Source organism: Muscardinus avellanarius, assembly GCF_963383645.1.
Source record: "Muscardinus avellanarius genome assembly, chromosome: 1".
Classification (NCBI taxonomy): Eukaryota; Metazoa; Chordata; class Mammalia; order Rodentia; family Gliridae; genus Muscardinus; species Muscardinus avellanarius.
Window position 1 is genome coordinate 37821285 of NC_137786.1, and position 17478 is coordinate 37838762.

At 34.0% G+C, this 17478-nt stretch overlaps 1 protein-coding gene across 1 annotated transcript in view; it reads left to right on the forward strand.

Moving 5' to 3' along the window:
• The window catches only part of CCDC152 (coiled-coil domain containing 152), a gene marked incomplete at both ends in the record, with an annotated part of 30866 nt that overhangs the window by 1884 nt on the left and 11504 nt on the right, over positions 1-17478 (forward strand). Inside the window, 4 exons of the mRNA XM_080701221.1 lie at positions 160-265; positions 6752-6820; positions 10664-10728; positions 15118-15220. Of these exons, the coding sequence (XP_080557347.1) occupies positions 160-265; positions 6752-6820; positions 10664-10728; positions 15118-15220 (343 nt within the window). The remainder of the gene's footprint in view (positions 1-159; positions 266-6751; positions 6821-10663; positions 10729-15117; positions 15221-17478) is intronic.

Here is a 17478-nt window from a genome sequence, read left to right on the forward strand (position 1 = left end):
TGTTGCTTTTTATATTAAAAATAAATCCAGAATTTGGTTTATTTAAAAGCATAATCCAGATTTAATTATTAGGCTTTCAATTATTGGCTTCATTCCTTATGAAGGAATCAAAATAGCATCATTAATTTGGTAAAAATATATGTTCTATTTCTTCTACAGAAAATTATAGAAACTAGTGGAAAGAACAATATACTGGAGATTCAATTGGAAAAAACTAATTGTTTATTAAAATTAACACAAACCAAGGAGGTCTCAATAAAAAAAGGTTAGTTATTTCTGCCCAAAGAAATATTAATTCAAATGAGAGTACTTTTTAGTAAAACAGTGATTCATTATTATACATTAATTCATAAAGTGTTTTAAGTTCACAACTTTTCAGACTGTCATCTTATTTTATCAATATAGCTATAAAAGATGGCTAGGACTTGTATTATTAGCCTATTTCACCAATAGAAAAATATAAAATAAAAGAAATTAAGTTAATTTATTTGAGATTATTCATCTTAGAGCCTATCTAATATACACATATACCACACCTGGCTAATATACATATATTTTCTTGCTATGTCAACCTGACAGTGTCTAGAAGCAACAATACCCTAGTAACAATGAGCAAACCTAGTACCCAGATCTTGGCTTCTAATATTATTCTCTAATAAACTTTTTTTTTTTTTGGTACTGGGATGGAACCCAGAGACATTGTACCTCAGAGTGACACCCCCAGCCCTATTTTTTATTCTTTATTTTGAAACAGGGTTTCACTGAGTTTCAACGGGTCTCACTAAGTAGCTGAGACTGGCTACAAACCTGGATCCTCCTATCTCAGCCTCACCATTCTCTAATTTTTAAAAAAAAGTGATTCTGGAATTTGGGACAAGAAATAAATAACATAAGCCTGATGTATCTTTTAATGCCAAATTTTTTAAAAATGCCCCCACAAAAGCCAGAATGATGTATTATCAAAAGAGACACAAAAGTTAACTGAAAGAACTCCCAATGGCCAAAACCAAATCAATTTGAGCAACAAAATAAAGTAGGGTTCAATTATAACCCAAAGTATAAAACAAAAAAAAGTATGAAACAAAAGACTATACTGATATAAATAAGTGACTTAATAAATAAATAATTGGGAGGAAAAGAATCAAATCTTCTTTCAGGAGAATTCCAAATAGTCACTTGCTAATTTGTTCTCAAGGAGGCAGAGCAACTCTACACTCATTAAATATGAGCTATGTAAAATGATTTTCTTTACTCTAATGAAACACATATATCACAGCATGAAAATGTTGGAGAAAGTACACACAGAGACACCTAACAAGCCACTGATCAAGGTTAATATCTATTATGGTTTGGATATGGAATGTTTGCCAAACGTTTATATGTTAGGCAATGCAGCAGTGTTCAGAAATGGAGAGGAGAGACAATACAGCAGTAGGGGTTTGTTAGGACAGTGAAACTATTATATTGTCTCTCCTCTCCATCCCCCGAAGTCTCTAAATATCACTGAACTTTTATGTGTCTATAATTTTCCCTGTTCCAGAATGTTTTATAGTTGAAATCATGTAATATATAGACTTGTTCAATTTACTTATTTCACTTATACATTTAAGGCTCCTACATGAGCTTTGTTGTAGCTTAACAAAATTCCTTTCATTTATAGAAATATCACAATTTATATATCAATTCATCTATTAAAATATATCTTGGTTTTATCCAATTTTGGCTATTATAAAGTTGCTATAAAATACATGTACATGTTTTTGTGTGAACATAAGCTTCAACTGGGTAAATACTAAGGAGTATAATTGTTAAGTTGCATATCAAGAGTGATCAGGATGGTAATAATATTGAGGACCAAGTTCTATAGAAAATCTCTTATATGCTTGTGTTAGGGAGCATTCTATTACTGTAACAAATACCTGAGATAAATCAACTTAAAAAGAAGAAAGCTTTATTTTGACTTACAGTTCTGGAGGCTTCAGTCCATGACCAATTGGCCCCTCTGCTTTGAGCCTGTTTTGGCTCATCATGGCAGGAACACATAATAGATGAAAAGCATTCACCTTAGAACCAGGTGTGAAAGAGGAAGTGATCAGGGTCCCACAATCCCCTTGGAGAGCAGTCTTCCAGTGATCTAACTTCCTCCCACTGAGCCTATATTTTAAAATTTCTACCACCTCCCAGTAGCACCACATGAGCTAGGGACTTAGCCTTTATCATTCAAGCCTTTGGGGGCATTTCAGGTCCAAATTATAGGAATGTTTTAATTGTTTAATATTTCCAACTACTCTATGACTATACATATTAATACCCAAATTACTAATGTTAGGGCCTAAATTTGAGCTCAAAATGACTACTAAATTATACAGGAAATAGCTTGGAATGCTGAGGAGCAAGGTCAGTGGAAAGGGACTTCATGCAATATGGCCTTTCTTCTGCCTTGGATGTCTCTGACTTTCTCAGAGCCTGCAGCAGTGCCATGTTGGAACAGAGCATCCAGAAATTCACCACCTCTATGGTCTGCTGGAATCACTACGATGACAACCCAGGCAAGAATTTGCCATTTTCAGTAGAAAATAAGTGGCAATTACTAATGATAATGTCTTTATACTATAGATCTGAATGTGCTGCACATTTATAGTAAGACACCAACTGCTTAAGAAATAAAGGAGTTTTGATGCACTCATTCAGCAGATATGAAGAATGTTTTTAAAAGTTGCAATCTCTGAAAAATAAATCAAACTCTAGCTATCTGGGCAAGTACTGGGCTGGTAATCCCAGTACTTGGGAGGACAAGAGGACAACAGTTTTTAGATCAGCCTCAGCAAGTTAGTGAGACCCTCAGCAACTTAGCTATACCATGTTTCAGAATAAAAAAGTAAAAAGGGCTGGGGATGAAGCTCAGAGATAGAATGTATTGACATTGGTATTATAAAAAACATATTAAATTGGTTAATATTCTGCCTACAATTGATATTTAAAAGGATCGTTTCACTAATTTATATGGTTAACATTGGTTTGTTACTGAGGAAGAATATTAATTTCAGTAATCTCTTTACAATCATATAGACTTGAGGTTTGTTGGCCATTTTGTATTAATGAGAAGCAAAAACATAATGGGAGAAAATTTCAGAATAATAAGTATTTTAACTTTTAATAAAAGTTTGAGACTAAATTTCTATTGACCTTTGGTCAAGTTAATATTATCTGATTTTATAATTTATGTATTTAAAATCTTATGAATTAGGAATATCTTTATAGGTATATATATATATATATATAATTAAGAAATTGGTAAAATAAATGTAATTCAGCAATATGACTCAGCAGTTAAGTTGTATTTTCAGGATGAGATACAACTTATTATATCATATTTATGTACTTTCTAGAAAGAGTATTTAATCTATTTCAATTCTAGTACCTCCCCTTTTCCTCCCAGGACATATAAAAAAATATGCCTTTACATTAACTGATCTTCTATGTGTATTTTGCCTTTTTAAACATTGTCCCTAAATTTATTAAATTGTTTTGTTGGAATCCAGTTCTGAATTTAGAAAAGTAACAATGTATTTTATCCTTAATTAACAAGCATTTACTTTTTTGAAAAATCTAAAATCCCTATAATGTTTGTATTTACCTGTGGCATGTTCTATCATTGCTTATCTGTTTATTAAATTTATTCAATACATAAAAAAGTAAAAGAAACAGCTTAATATTCCAAACTCCAGTTTTTAGGAAGAATTTAATAGGACACTTTTCTTTGTATTAAATACTAAAGTTCGAGCTGGGCGTGGTGGCGCACGCTTGTCATCCCAGCCCTTGGGAGGCTGAGACTGGAGGATCGCACAGGTCCGAAGCCAGCCTCAGCTACTTAGTGAGGCCCTCAGCAACTTAGACCCTGTTTCCAAATAAAATATAAAATAGGTCTGGGAGTATAGCCCGAAGGTAGAAAGCCCCTGGGCTCCACTCCAGTACCACACACACAAAAAAAGTAAAGTTCAACAGAAGAGATAATGTGGATTTAGGTTTACAAAGAAAATTTAAAAACCTGTATTCTTAGGTACTGAATGGTATTCTACCTTGAAGAATTCCTTGTCAAGCTAGTTTCCATCATAGAAAAAATGTGATGAGAGAGCCATCTTGTGTTAATTTTTGAAAATACACTTTTTTAGAGAAAAAAAATCAATGTATTCTCAGTTGCAGGGCTCAATTTTCAGTTTGCTGATTACTGAGATAACTTCAGCTACCACTCTTTGTAAACTGCTGATTCATTATAGTAAAAGATACAAAGACAAGTAGTGGTGAATTGTATCTCTCTTTAATTTTTTAATTGTGGCAGCTAGCACAGTAAAATACATGAAGCAGGTTCTCAGATAATATCTGTCATTGTAATTTACCACCATTTTTTTTTGGGGGGTGTGTGTGTGTGTGTGTGTGTGTGTGTGTGTGTGTGTGTGTGTTTTGCTGGGAACTGAACCTTGAACCCAGGGGCATTCTACCCTTGAGCTATACTCCCAGCCCTATTTTATTTTTTATTTTGAAATGGGTTTTCACTAGTTGCTGAGGCTGTCCTTGAATCTGAATCCTCTCTCAAGCTCCCTAGTACTGGGATTACAGATATGTACCACCACACCCAACTTTAACCATCATTCCATTACTGGGAAATAACAAGGTAAAGCGAATAAAAGGCCACAATAGTAGAACCTCATATTTGCATAAAGTTTTTAGCATTTGTAAATGCTTTCATTTCTGCTTATATAGTTACAGAAAATACATGTAGCCTGAGTACAGAACTTCCCATCAAAAATAAAAAGGTTTTTTATTCTTCCTTCATAGTGCTGATGCTTTCATTCAGTCAATAAAATATGTTTTATTTTAATGTCAGAGCTTCTCCATGTATACCTTTCTCTCCCCAACTTACTGTAATAGTTCCTATCTACCCATCAATCACCCAACAAATATTTGTGGACTGCCTTCTGTGGACCACAACTGTTCTAAATACTAGGAATAAATGGTAAGCAAGATAGCCCAGGCTCTTGTGTACCTTGAAGCTGAGTGAACTGATAAAGTCACAGAAATTTCCAGCAATGTTGTTCCATATCAAAGGTGTGACTATATCTTATCATGGTGGCTTATGTCTGTGCTTGGGAGGTGAATCAGGAAGATCACAGGTTTATAGCCAGCCTTAGGTATTTAGTTAGGCCCTTCCACAATGAGACCATGAGACCATGGTTAATGAGACATGTTTCAAAATAAAAAACAAAATAGGACTGGAGGTAGCGCTCACAGGTAGAATGCCCAGTATCATCAAAAAAAAAAAAAAAAAGTGTGGCAATTGCTAGTGGTGACCCAAGAGTATGATCAAGGCTTAAATACATATGGCAGGACTCAAACTTTATTTATTTATTTAAATATTTATTAATTTATTTGTTTATTGATTTTGGTGGTACTGAAAATTATATTTCTATCCTCTTGCCCGAAGATTCTACATAAGTACAAAGAAGACAGGTTGATACTATCCTGTGTGTGGGTACCATCCTGTACTTCATAATAATGTGAGATTACAATGCAACAATGACTTTTTAAAAATTGGAATGTAAAAAATAAAACTGTCTTTGCAGATAATATGATTGTTTTTATAGAAAATTCCAAAGAGTAGGCCAAAAAATTCCTTAGAACTAATAAGTAGCCAGGCATGGTGGCACACGCTTGTAATCCCAGCTCTTGGGAGGCTGAGACAGGAGGATCTCACAGGTTCGAAGCCAGCCTCAGCTACTTAGTGAGGCTCTCAGCAACTTAGTGAGACCCTGTTTCCAAATAAAGTATAAAATAGGTCTGGGAGTATAGCCCGTAGGTAGAAAAGCCCCTGGGTTCCACCCCCAGTACCACACACAAAAAAAAAGAACTAATAAGCAATTTTTACAAAGTTTTAAAACACAATTAACATAAAAATGTCAATTACTTTCCTATATATCAGTACTGAACAGTTGAAATATGAAATAAAAACACATTAATAACCCCTAATATTAAATATTTTGATATAAACAGAACAAAATATACCCAGATCTAAAGACAGAAAATCCAAAAACTGATTTAAAAAGTCAAACATTTAAAAAAATGCAGAAAAATACATGTTGAAGGACAGAGAGTAAGAAAAGTATAAAACCTTTCTTCTCACTAGCTCTGATATTATTTCCTTAAACAAAGCAATGTAATTTAACTCTCTGTTCTTGGGATGTTCTTTCATGGTTCAAGATACATCCAGGCATGCCTTTTTTTCAGTAGACTTTGCAAAGGTGTGTGGGAAGATCTCTAATATATTGTGCCTTAGAAAATTCATTATTAACTCTTGGAAATTCACTTAAAGGGTGATTTGAGGTACTTATATAATTTGAGATTCCTGATTGCTTAAGATATAATAATTATTAATTATTTTATTTCATTTTATTTTATTGTATTTTTGCGGTACTAGGGATTAAACCCAGGAGGATTCTACCACCGGGATATACCCCCAGCCCTATTTTTTTATTTTTTATTTGAAACAGGGTCTCACTAAGTTCCAAAGGGACTCACTAAGTAGCCAAGTCTGGCTGCGAACCTCTCATCCTCCTCTCTCAGCCTCCCAAGTACTAGGATTATAAGTATGTGCCACCACACTCAGCTAAGTATTTTATTTTAATAATTTTAATCAAGAGAATTACTCTAAAATGGAACCCAAGGATTTTCAAATACATTTTCTTTTATGTTCTAGAATGTGCTTCTCTTCATAATATGATAAAAGGGCTACAACAAGCCATTGAATGCCAACAAAATTTAAAATGTAAGTGACAAAAAAAATCTGAAAAAAGCATTATTTTTTGAATACCTTTAACAACAGAGTTTTAAGCATTGTTGACAACAGATTCCTTTAATTTGGTGTTATGCCATTCATCAGCTAGGAGCAAGACTTCTTACTACTTAAAAATATTTTCCTCAATGATTATGAGCTAAGAAATGCCATGCAAAACAGAATAATTCAGTCATATTCTATTTGATAAAGATACCTATAAATATTTTATAATAGTTAATAATTTTTATTTTTAATAGTATTATAATCATTATTTTTATTTTTTTAAATGCTTAGAAATAACCAGTTGTCCCTCAATATCCACTGTGAATATTCAAGTCTGTTTTGCTTTGGATTTAGAATGTCCCCCATACCTCATTTGGTAGACAGGGCAGCCATATTGGAGGGAGGACTTGGTTGCTGGGCAGATGTCCCTGGGGGTGTGATCCAGGACAGTCTTTCCAGGGAAGGCTGCAGCAGCTTCCAGTTTTTCTCTCTTCACTGCCATTTCCCTGCCATCATGTCATCATGTCATAAGAACCTAAATCCCATCTCCTGCTTGCCAGCCAAGACTATATATATATATATGCCGAAGACCAGCTCTGGCCAATTAATGATTTCTCGAAGGTGGTGAAGAGTCGGCGACTTGAGGAAATGAGAGACAGCCTTTTTTGGAGGCATGACTCTGCCATACAGAGTCAGTGCTTTATTTTTATATGCCTTTACACGGAAATATTTGATATTAACAACTTTTGACAAAACACATCCTCAATACACCTGGATATAAACAACTTTTAGCAAAACATGTTTTCAGTACACCTAGGTACTTTTTGAGCTTTATCTGGAACAATTCAACCTGCATCAATGAGCTCATATCCCAATACCCGAAATTATCCAAATTAACGTCATACAAATCATTCTGGTTACCTAGCCACAAATATCAATTTTATTCTAATTATTAACCTAACTAACAATGGAGCTCTGCAAAGCACATTCAAACCTAAAGCTAAACAGAAAGTACAGAAAACACGGGGCTTTTCCATAAGAAGGAACACAAAGATTTTAAAGGGCACAAAACATTTTACTTTTATATTTTATATTTTTAATACTAAGTATACAATTTATTTTCTTAAATTATTATGATCTTTGGTCAGAAACACCAGAAAGGGGAGGCTCTGCCTAGCCAATTTCTCCTTCACACATAATAAACTTTAAACTTATCCTTAACTACTAAATGCTAAACTTACTGTTTCTACTAAAATTAGCTGCTAATTTTATCTGTTATTTTGACCACTAGATATTCTATTAACTTATTTGAACCCAACCACCAAATTTATACTAAACTTATTCTATTTCTCTAACATACAGTGCCATACAATAACATCTAATTTTCTATAATACCTATTAAATTGTTTACCAAGAGAATTCTTTTGTGCTTTAGTGAGCAGGCACCAAGGAGTTCCCCACCTGCCCAACCCTCTGTAGGAACGGCAGAGTCCTGACATCAAGCCATTTCCCAGTAATATTAACTCTGTGCTCTCCAATCATTATACACTCCTGTACGGGAAAGTGGAGGATTGTTGGAGGTGGAAAAGTATTCTGATTAGTGCTAGCCCCTTGAGAGGGATATTATAGTCGACCCCCTGACTTATAAGCAGTCACATGGAGGGCCTTGCACAGTAGGTATAATTTGCCTAAAGTTAACTTTTTCCTTTCATAACTAAAACCTTAAATGAGTTAGGTGTTGTTAGCAGAGGAGCAAAGAGCTCTTTTCTATGTAGCTTCTTAAAAGTTCTCCCATAGTCATATTCTTCTTAATACTATCCTCAGTACAAATCTTAGGGCATTTTCCAGTCATATTCTCATCAATTTTCAGATTATTACAAAACAGCAATACTCAATCAAAGCAATACTCAAATTTCATTAATATTATCATTATTATAACTAAAATCAAGAGGGATAATGGCTTCAGTTTTGCCAGAGTCTTCCAGCCCTGTAGAATTTTCTTCCCAGCTGTGACCCTGTGATACAGCAGGACTGGCACTGCCTCTGCCATATATGGACTTAAATCTCCTGATACCTGAGCAAATAAATCTTTAAGTTGTAGTCATTAGATATTTTTGGATTACAGTGGTGAAAATTCTGACTGAAACAAAGTTCCATATATAAGATATTTATTTGCATATAATATATTCACATCCCCTTCAAAATTTAGATCATCACTAGATTACTCGTAATACCCAATCAAATACAAATAGTATATAAATCATTGCACTGACTTGCTTAAGGAATAATGAAAGGAAAAGTCTATACACGTGCAGTATAGACATTTTAAAACATTTTTATCCCTAGTTGGTTGAATCTAGGAGGAACCTATAGATACAGAGAGCCAACTGTATTTATGGTGAGATTGGCAGTGATACATTCATATTTGGACATAACATTATTGAAACTGTTTTCTCCCTCATTCCTCCTTTTTCTCCTTTCCACCTCCCACCTCAAATTCCCTTCCACTACTCTATTGGTCTTTCTCTTCATTTAGCTGGAGTTCTTTTTGTTTCCTTTTTATACTCTTAACTTCTGCATATGAGAGAAAATATATAACCCTTGAGTTTCTGAGATTTGCTCATCTCCCTTGGCATAATATTCTCGAGCTCCATCCATTTTTCTACAAATGGCATGATTTTTTCTCTTCCTTATGGATGAGTAAGACTCTATTGTGTGTATATATTTTACATTTTTATTATCCATTTGTCTGTTGATGACACCTAGATTAGTTCCATCAATTGGCCATTGTGAACTGTACTGCTGTAAACACGGATATGCATGAATCACTATAGCATTCTGACCTTAATTGTTTGAGAAAAAGTCCAAGGAGTGTTATAGCTGGGTCGTATGATGGTCCTATACCTAGTCTTTTGATATATTTTTTCGTTTGTGATTATATCAATTTACAATCCTACCAATAGTGCATAAGAGTTTTTAATCTACCCACATCCTCACCATCATTTATTATTGTTTGTATTCTTAATGAATGCCATTCTAAAGAGTTGGAATCTCAGCATAGTTTTATTTTCCTAATTGCTAGTGATGTTGAACTTTTTATTATATATTTGTTGACCATTTGTATTACTTCTTTTAAGAAGTGTCAATTCAGTACAATTGTTCATTTTTATTAAACTGTTGATATTTGGTAAGCTTTTTTAGTTTCTTAATATGTTCTAGATTATTAGTCCTGCATTAGAGGAGTAGCTGGCAATAATTTTTCCCATTCTGTAGGCTGTCTTTTTGGACTCTTGATGGTTTCTTTTGCTGTGCAGAAACTGTTTAGTTTGATGTCACTTTCTACATCTCCAGTACTTAGGACAGTCCTGGATACATGTTTGTTGAATGTATAGATGAATATAAACTACAATTTTAAACATATTCCTATGTTAATTAAAAAATCAGCTGGGCGTGGTGGTGCACACTTGTAATCCCCGCGCTTGGGAGGTGGAGACAGGAGGATTGCGCAGGTTCAAAGCCAGCCACGCTGGCTTAAGAGACCCTGTTTCCAAGTAAAGTACAAAAATAGGTCTGGGAGTGTAGCCCGGAAATAGAAGGGTTTCTAGGAACCCCAGTACCACCAAAAAAAAAAAAAAAAAGATAACAGCTGAGCGTGATGGCACATACTTGTAATCCCAACACTTGGGAAGCTGAGACAGGAGGGTCCAGAGGTTCGAAGCCAGCCTCAGCTACGTAGTGAGGGAGTATAGCCTGGAAGTAGAAAAGCCCCCCAGTACCACAAAAAAAGAAAAAAAAATGATGCATAGTAGGTTTTTTATTGTATTTACCCAGGTGAAAATGAACAACTAAAAAGAAATGCCAATCTTACAAAAGAAAAGTTAAAATCTCATGAACAGGTAAGTTTATAGATAATTGTTTTCAATCAAATACTTGTAGAGCATTTGTTTATTTAAGTTAGATAAAGTTATTGTTTTATTAATAAAACAGCCAAAAGTATGTATGTAAATAAAATGTATTTTATATGCAAAAATCTTTAATGACTACAATTTTGTCTTAAAAATAATACAAGTTTTGAGGATCTCAGTGTTCTTACAAAATAGAATGTGCTAATATATGATTTTCATTAATTTTTATTCCTACGAAAAAGAGATCCAGTTATTTTGCTACAAATTTTTCAATTGTCCTAATAGAGTCTTTTACTCTAGAGTATATTCTATTGATGACTTTTGAACTTTCTTATTATAAAGTGAATTATTCTGTACACTTTATAATTTGAGTGATCATTTTATCAACCAAACAAAGGGGTATTTTGTGTGGACTACAAATTAATTCTTTCCCAGGAACCAATTCCCCTTTGCTACATTTTCTTCTCTCTATAGGAAAAATATATTGAAAGCAATTGCAGAACATATAGCGCAGTGGTTAGAGAATATAAAAAGTAGTAAATAAATGTAAGTTATCATTCCTCTTTTCTTTAGAAGATTTATTATGCTAACTTTCTCATCTTCTAAAAGCCAATATGTCAAATTTTGGCATATTTTAGATTCCAAAACTCAGGTTTGACCTGAATCAGGTTCCAACTTGAAGAATTTTCTCTTAATTTGAATTGGTGTAGTTTCTCATATGAGGAGCCCCTTAAGAAATACATGCTAGTTCTTGAACCCTGACCATGATTTCTGAGTAATACTTACCAGTAATGAAATGCATTCTACCTGTGCTCTCTGAAAATTTAACTTTTTATCATGAATTTTGAGGTAGTTTAAGTATCTGAGATGTAGAATAACCTTTTGTTTCCTTTCTTTCCCTGCCTTCTTTATTTTTTCTTGATTTCTTCCGTATCTTGGTAGAGCTAACTGGTGGTGAAGGAAGTTTGTAACTGGGTCAGGGAGAAAACTTTACCTCCTTTTCCTTCTAAAATGTTAAGCCCTAGAAGACTGCTTTGTCTAGAACACCAAAGGAATTTTCAGAGAGGTGGGAATTAAAGAGAAAATAGCCACAATCCAAGATTCTGGATTTCTTAATTAACTGCTGTTCAAAGCAAACTAAAACAGTTATTTCAATCCAATGAGGATTCACTAGTAAAGAACCTCCAGGCATATTAAAAACTCATAGAGAACCACTCCCTAGGAACAAACTCTGGAGGTACTTAGTGGCAATATTTGTAGGACTAGAAAAACTTTTGTAACTTGCATAAGGAAAATACCCAAGTTTTATAAAACAAGAACACAACCAGAGACTGTCCTTTGAAATTTAAAGTTCCCAGAAAGTAAATGGGAAAAGTGCATTTAATTATAAATTATTGGGGATTAGTCCCATGAGAAAAAAAGAAGAAATTAAATTTCTTAGTGTTGGCACAGGCTAAAATGAGGAAACTTACTGAGGTACAGTCCTGTTCGGCCCAGATAATAGGATAGGCTTTATGCCTGGAGGCTGGAGTGAAAACCTGAGTCTTACCAAATTAACAGGTGTGCTCCACTTTAATGGTAGCATCTTCAGGTAGCAAAGTCAATGGTAGCAAAGTCAATGGTATGGAAATATAAAATTTTCTCCTATGGTCCCTCAGAATAGTGATAACTTAGTCACTCAGTGTAGTTCATAAAAGCCACTGTATTTGGCCTTTCTTTTTTAAATTTTTTTATTGGTGCATTGTAGTCATACATCTTAATGAGATAAAAAATATTGGAGACATGCATGCACACATCACCCAATTAGCCCTTACCTGATCCCGTCTCCATTCTCCCCCTCCCTCCTTCCCATACGTGGCTTAGTGATTGACTTTGATATGTTTAAGTACATCATGTGCTTTAGAGAGTTTCCCTCTTCCCCCAACCCATCCCCTCAGTTAGGTCACCTTATTTGCTCATGTATAGAATCTCCCTCATATAGAGTTCCTTTCTAATTGCATCTTGAAATCTAGGTACATGCAATTTGTGAGATTCCTCCCTACATTGAACTGCCCAGCTTTAATCAAAGCCAAGAAGTTGGATAGGTTTAGTCATTCCTGCAGTTTGCCTGGCAGGATAAGTAGCATTGATTACCCTTGATCAAGGGTAATCTGGAAGAGTGTATAACTAGCTTTTAATTATAGACACATAAGCCAGTATATCTTGATTCTTTTTGTTTTTTGTTTGTTTTATTTTGCTTCCTCAGTATCATTGAATACCTATGTATAGCTCTCATATATAGGTGTGAGAAAAATGCTCAAAACCACACACACACACACACAATTTTGCATAAAATTTTAGGAAATTGATGGATGCTCAAACATAACTAATTCCTACTGATGTTTCGATTCATTCAACAAATATGCACCAAAATATATATACAAGGCATTGAGTATATAATTGTGAATCCCAGCTTTTATGGTATTTAGAGACTTTTCTTGACATCTTGCCTTTATTATTGTCTTTTTCCTACTATCCTATTTAACTTTTATTATTTCTTCTTTTTCTTTTCTCTTGCCTATAGACTAGACCTATGCCTAGTTTCTTTATGTAGGAAAATAGTTCTGGTGAAATTGTAAAATTTTTGTTTGGACATTTCTCTCCCACTGATGCTTTCAATGCTCCTCTACCTGTTAGCGTAGTAAACCAGCACTATGCTTTAATAACCTAAAAAACTAATTTCAGCAGGTGTTGGGGACTTTTCAAATATAAAATTTATAATTCTTTAGATACTTTCTCACAAAGCTAATTGTTACAATGGATAATCCTTCACTTTCTTCTGAGAATTAGGAATATTTATAGTTTTCAGAAACAGAAGTTCAAAGGGACTGACCATATTTTGGAGTAATCTTGATAGCTGTCAAAAACTACCTTTTATTAAATCTAAAGTATACTTGGCTTATGTTGAACATATGTTTTAATGGCATTTATTCATGCAATTAAATCAAATATTTTTATTGTCTTTTGTTTGTTTGATACTGGGGATTGAACTCAGGGGCATTCTATCTTCAAGCTACACCCCCATCCCTATTTTTTATTCGATATTTTGAAACACGGTCTCACTGAGTTGCATAAGGCATCACTATGTAGCTGAGGCTGTCTGCAAACCCAACATCCTCCTGTCTCAGCCTCCCAAGTACTGGGATTACAAGTGTGCACCACCACACTCAGCTCAAATATTTTGAAAATACATGATATACTGAACACTGACGAAGCAAAGATAAAAAGCTATTGTTTCATCAGATGTAGTGGTGCACACCTGTAATTTCAACATTTGGGAGGCTGAGACAGGAGAATCCCAGGTTTGAGACCAACCTCAACAACTTAGAAAGACCCTCAGGAATTTAGTGAAACCTATTTGAAAATAAGATAAAAAGGTCTATGGAGTATATCTTACAGGTAGAATGCCCCTGAGATCAATATCCAGCTTCTACACACAAGTAAAAGACTGCTTCTATGTGGTCTTAATTTTCTTGGATCAGAAATTGGTTTTACTCCTGGAACTCGCGGAAGCACAGAATGGAGTAGTAGTAAATGGGGCTCTGAGTGTTGAGGGGTGCAGAAAGGGGCTCTGTTGGTCAAAGGATATAAAACAATTAGGAGGATTAAATTCAGGAGATATATTATATAACCTGGTGGATGTAGTTGGTAACAATGTATTGTATACATAAAAATTGCCAAAAGAGTAAGTTGGTTTTTTGTTTGTTTGTTTGCTTTTGCGGGTCTGGGGGTGGAACCCAGGGGCATTAGACCTCCGAGCTCCAGCCTCTGCCCTATTTTTTATTCTTTATTTTGAAACCAGGTCTCACTGAGTTGCAGAGGGCCTCACTAAGTAGCTGAGGCTGTCTGCGAACCACGATCCTCCAGTCTCAGCCTCCCGAATGCTGGGATTACAAGCATGCACCACCACGCCCGGCTGCAGAGTAAGTTTTAAATTGCTCTTACCACCAAAAAAGTATATGAAGTAATGGATATGTTAATTAGCTTGATTTTGTCATTCCACCATAAATACATATATCAAAACAATAGGTTGTACCCTATAACTGTATATAATTTTGTCAATTAAAAAACTAAAAATTAAGAAAAGAAATAAAATATAAATTGAAATAAATATATATATAAATTGAAATAAATATATAAATAAATATAAAAAGAAATAAATAAAAAATAAAATATAAATTGGTCTTTCTCAAAAGTAACTATTTAAATAGTGGGCAACATTTTCCCCTTTATTATAAGTCCATATAAAAAATTAACATTACAGCAGTTTACCTTTGTAATTAATCAAAATTTATATATAAATATTTAGTTTGAAAAATGAATATGTATTTTAATTCCTAGGAATATAAGAATAATATTGCCAAATTTCTAAATGAAATGAAAATCAAAGAGGAGGAACATAAGGTAGAAATAAACAAACTTTACAAAGATATGCAGAAAAAAGGTAACTTTTCTTATTTTTAATTTAATGAATTCTAATACATAAATTAAAGGTATGCATAATTTTGAGTAATAGCCATTATTCTTTTTAATATACTTTTATTTGTACATTATAGTCTCATATCCTAATCTAATTCAGAGTGATAGGGACATACATGTACACCGTACTTAGTGAGTTTCCCCTGGCTCTATCCCCATTCATTCCTTATATCCTCTCCTTCCCCATACCTGATATTGAGATTGGCACTGGTAATTTCACATAGGTATATAACTTCAGTAAAAGTGCTTCATTCATTGATTTTTCCTGTCCCTGTCTTCTAGATCCCTTCCATTACTTCACTGGGGTTTCTTCTCCTTTATCTGAAGTCCCTCTTGTATCCTGAATATTCCCTAGCTTCCACATATGAGAGAAAACATATGACTATGATTGGCTAATCTCACTTAGAATTATATTGTCCAGATCTTTCCATTTTCCTGAAAATAACATAATGTTGCTCTTCTTTATTGCTGAGTATAATTCCATTATGTATAATCCCATAATTTTGTAACCCACTCATCTGTTGATGGACACCTAGCTTGGTTTCATTAATTGGCTATTGTGAATTGTACTAAATATCCATTATTCTTAAGTGAATACTACCTTGATGCACTTTAATTTATCTTTAATTTTCTTCTACACATTTATGTGATATAAATATAGTATGTAATGTTTGTACTTAATATTATCTAATGGGAAATAGCAGTTTTATATAATTAGTATAAAATATATAATTAATAACATTTATGTGCTTAGCATATTGAATATAATTTCACTAATATAATCTTCAGTAAAACAGGTTTCTGTAGCTTCTGCTGAGGGTTAATTGGTTTAATATACTTATTAAAAATCTTCTTGGCCAGGCATGGTGGCACATGCTTGTAATCCCAGCATTTGGGAGGCTGAGACAGGAGGATCACGGTTCGAGGACAGCCTCAGCTACTTAGTGAGGCCCTTTGCAATTCAGTGAGACCCTGTTTCAAAATAAATAATTTAAAAAATAGGGCTGCAGTGTGGATCAAATGTAGAATGACCCTGGGTTTAATCCCAAGTACCACAAAAAAAAAATAAATAAATAAACAAAATCCCGGTATCACGGGGGGGGGGGGGGGGGGGTGACATATACACCCAATGGAATTTTGCTCAGCCATAAAGAACAAAATTATTTCATTTGCAGGAAAATGAATGCAACTAGATAATATTATGCTAATTGAGATCATCTAGTCTCAAAAAGTCAAGGATTGTGTTTTCTTTTATATGTGGACTCTAGAATAAAAATAGGAAATAAATAGGACTTCAGTCAGATGAAGAAAAAAACAGTAGAGTAGTAAAAGAGGATTGGGAGAGGGAAGTGGGGAAATGAAAAACAAGGATTAAGGAAGAAAATAATTCAAATAGTATGCCCATATATACATGAATGTATCACTACTAATCTCACTAACATGTATTGAGACTGAATGGAAGAGGAGTGAGGTATAGAAGGAAATACACCAAGTGATGTGTACATGTATGTTTGCTTCACACTGACTCTCACTATGATGTTTAATTACAATGCACCAGTAAAATTATTTTTTAAATATTAGGTTTTATTCTTCAACACTGTTAAGAAATTGAAAAGACTAGCCATAGACTGAGAGAAATACTTGCAAATGCATGTCTGTTAAATGACATCCAAAATATATAAAGAACTCTAACAATATACTGTGTATTCAAACAATTCAGTAAGGAAATGGGCAAAATATTTGAACAAATTCTACTCCAAAATTGCACAAATGGAAAATAAACACATGAGAACTATTCAAAGTAATTTGGAAGGAAAAGAAAATTACAACCATGAAGAGATACCACCTTATTCTTTATAGAACAGCTAAAATATTTGAACAAATTATACCTTATACCTTAAACCTTTTAGAAGAGCTAAAATCTTAAAAGCTAGCAATGCCAGCCAGGAGTGGTGGTGCACGCTTGTAATCCCCGTGCTTGGGAGGCGGAGACAGGAGGATCACGCAGTTTCAAAGCCAGCCTCGCTAGCTTAAGAGACCCTGTTTCCAAATAAAAATATAAAATAGGTCTAGAGTGTAGCCTGGAGGTAAAAGGGTTTTCAGGAACCCCAGTACCTGGGGGTTCCAAAAATAAAAATTTAAAAAAAAGCTATCAATGCCAAATGGTGATGAGAATATAGAGAAACTGGAAAGCTCATGCACTGTTGATGAGACTACAAAGTA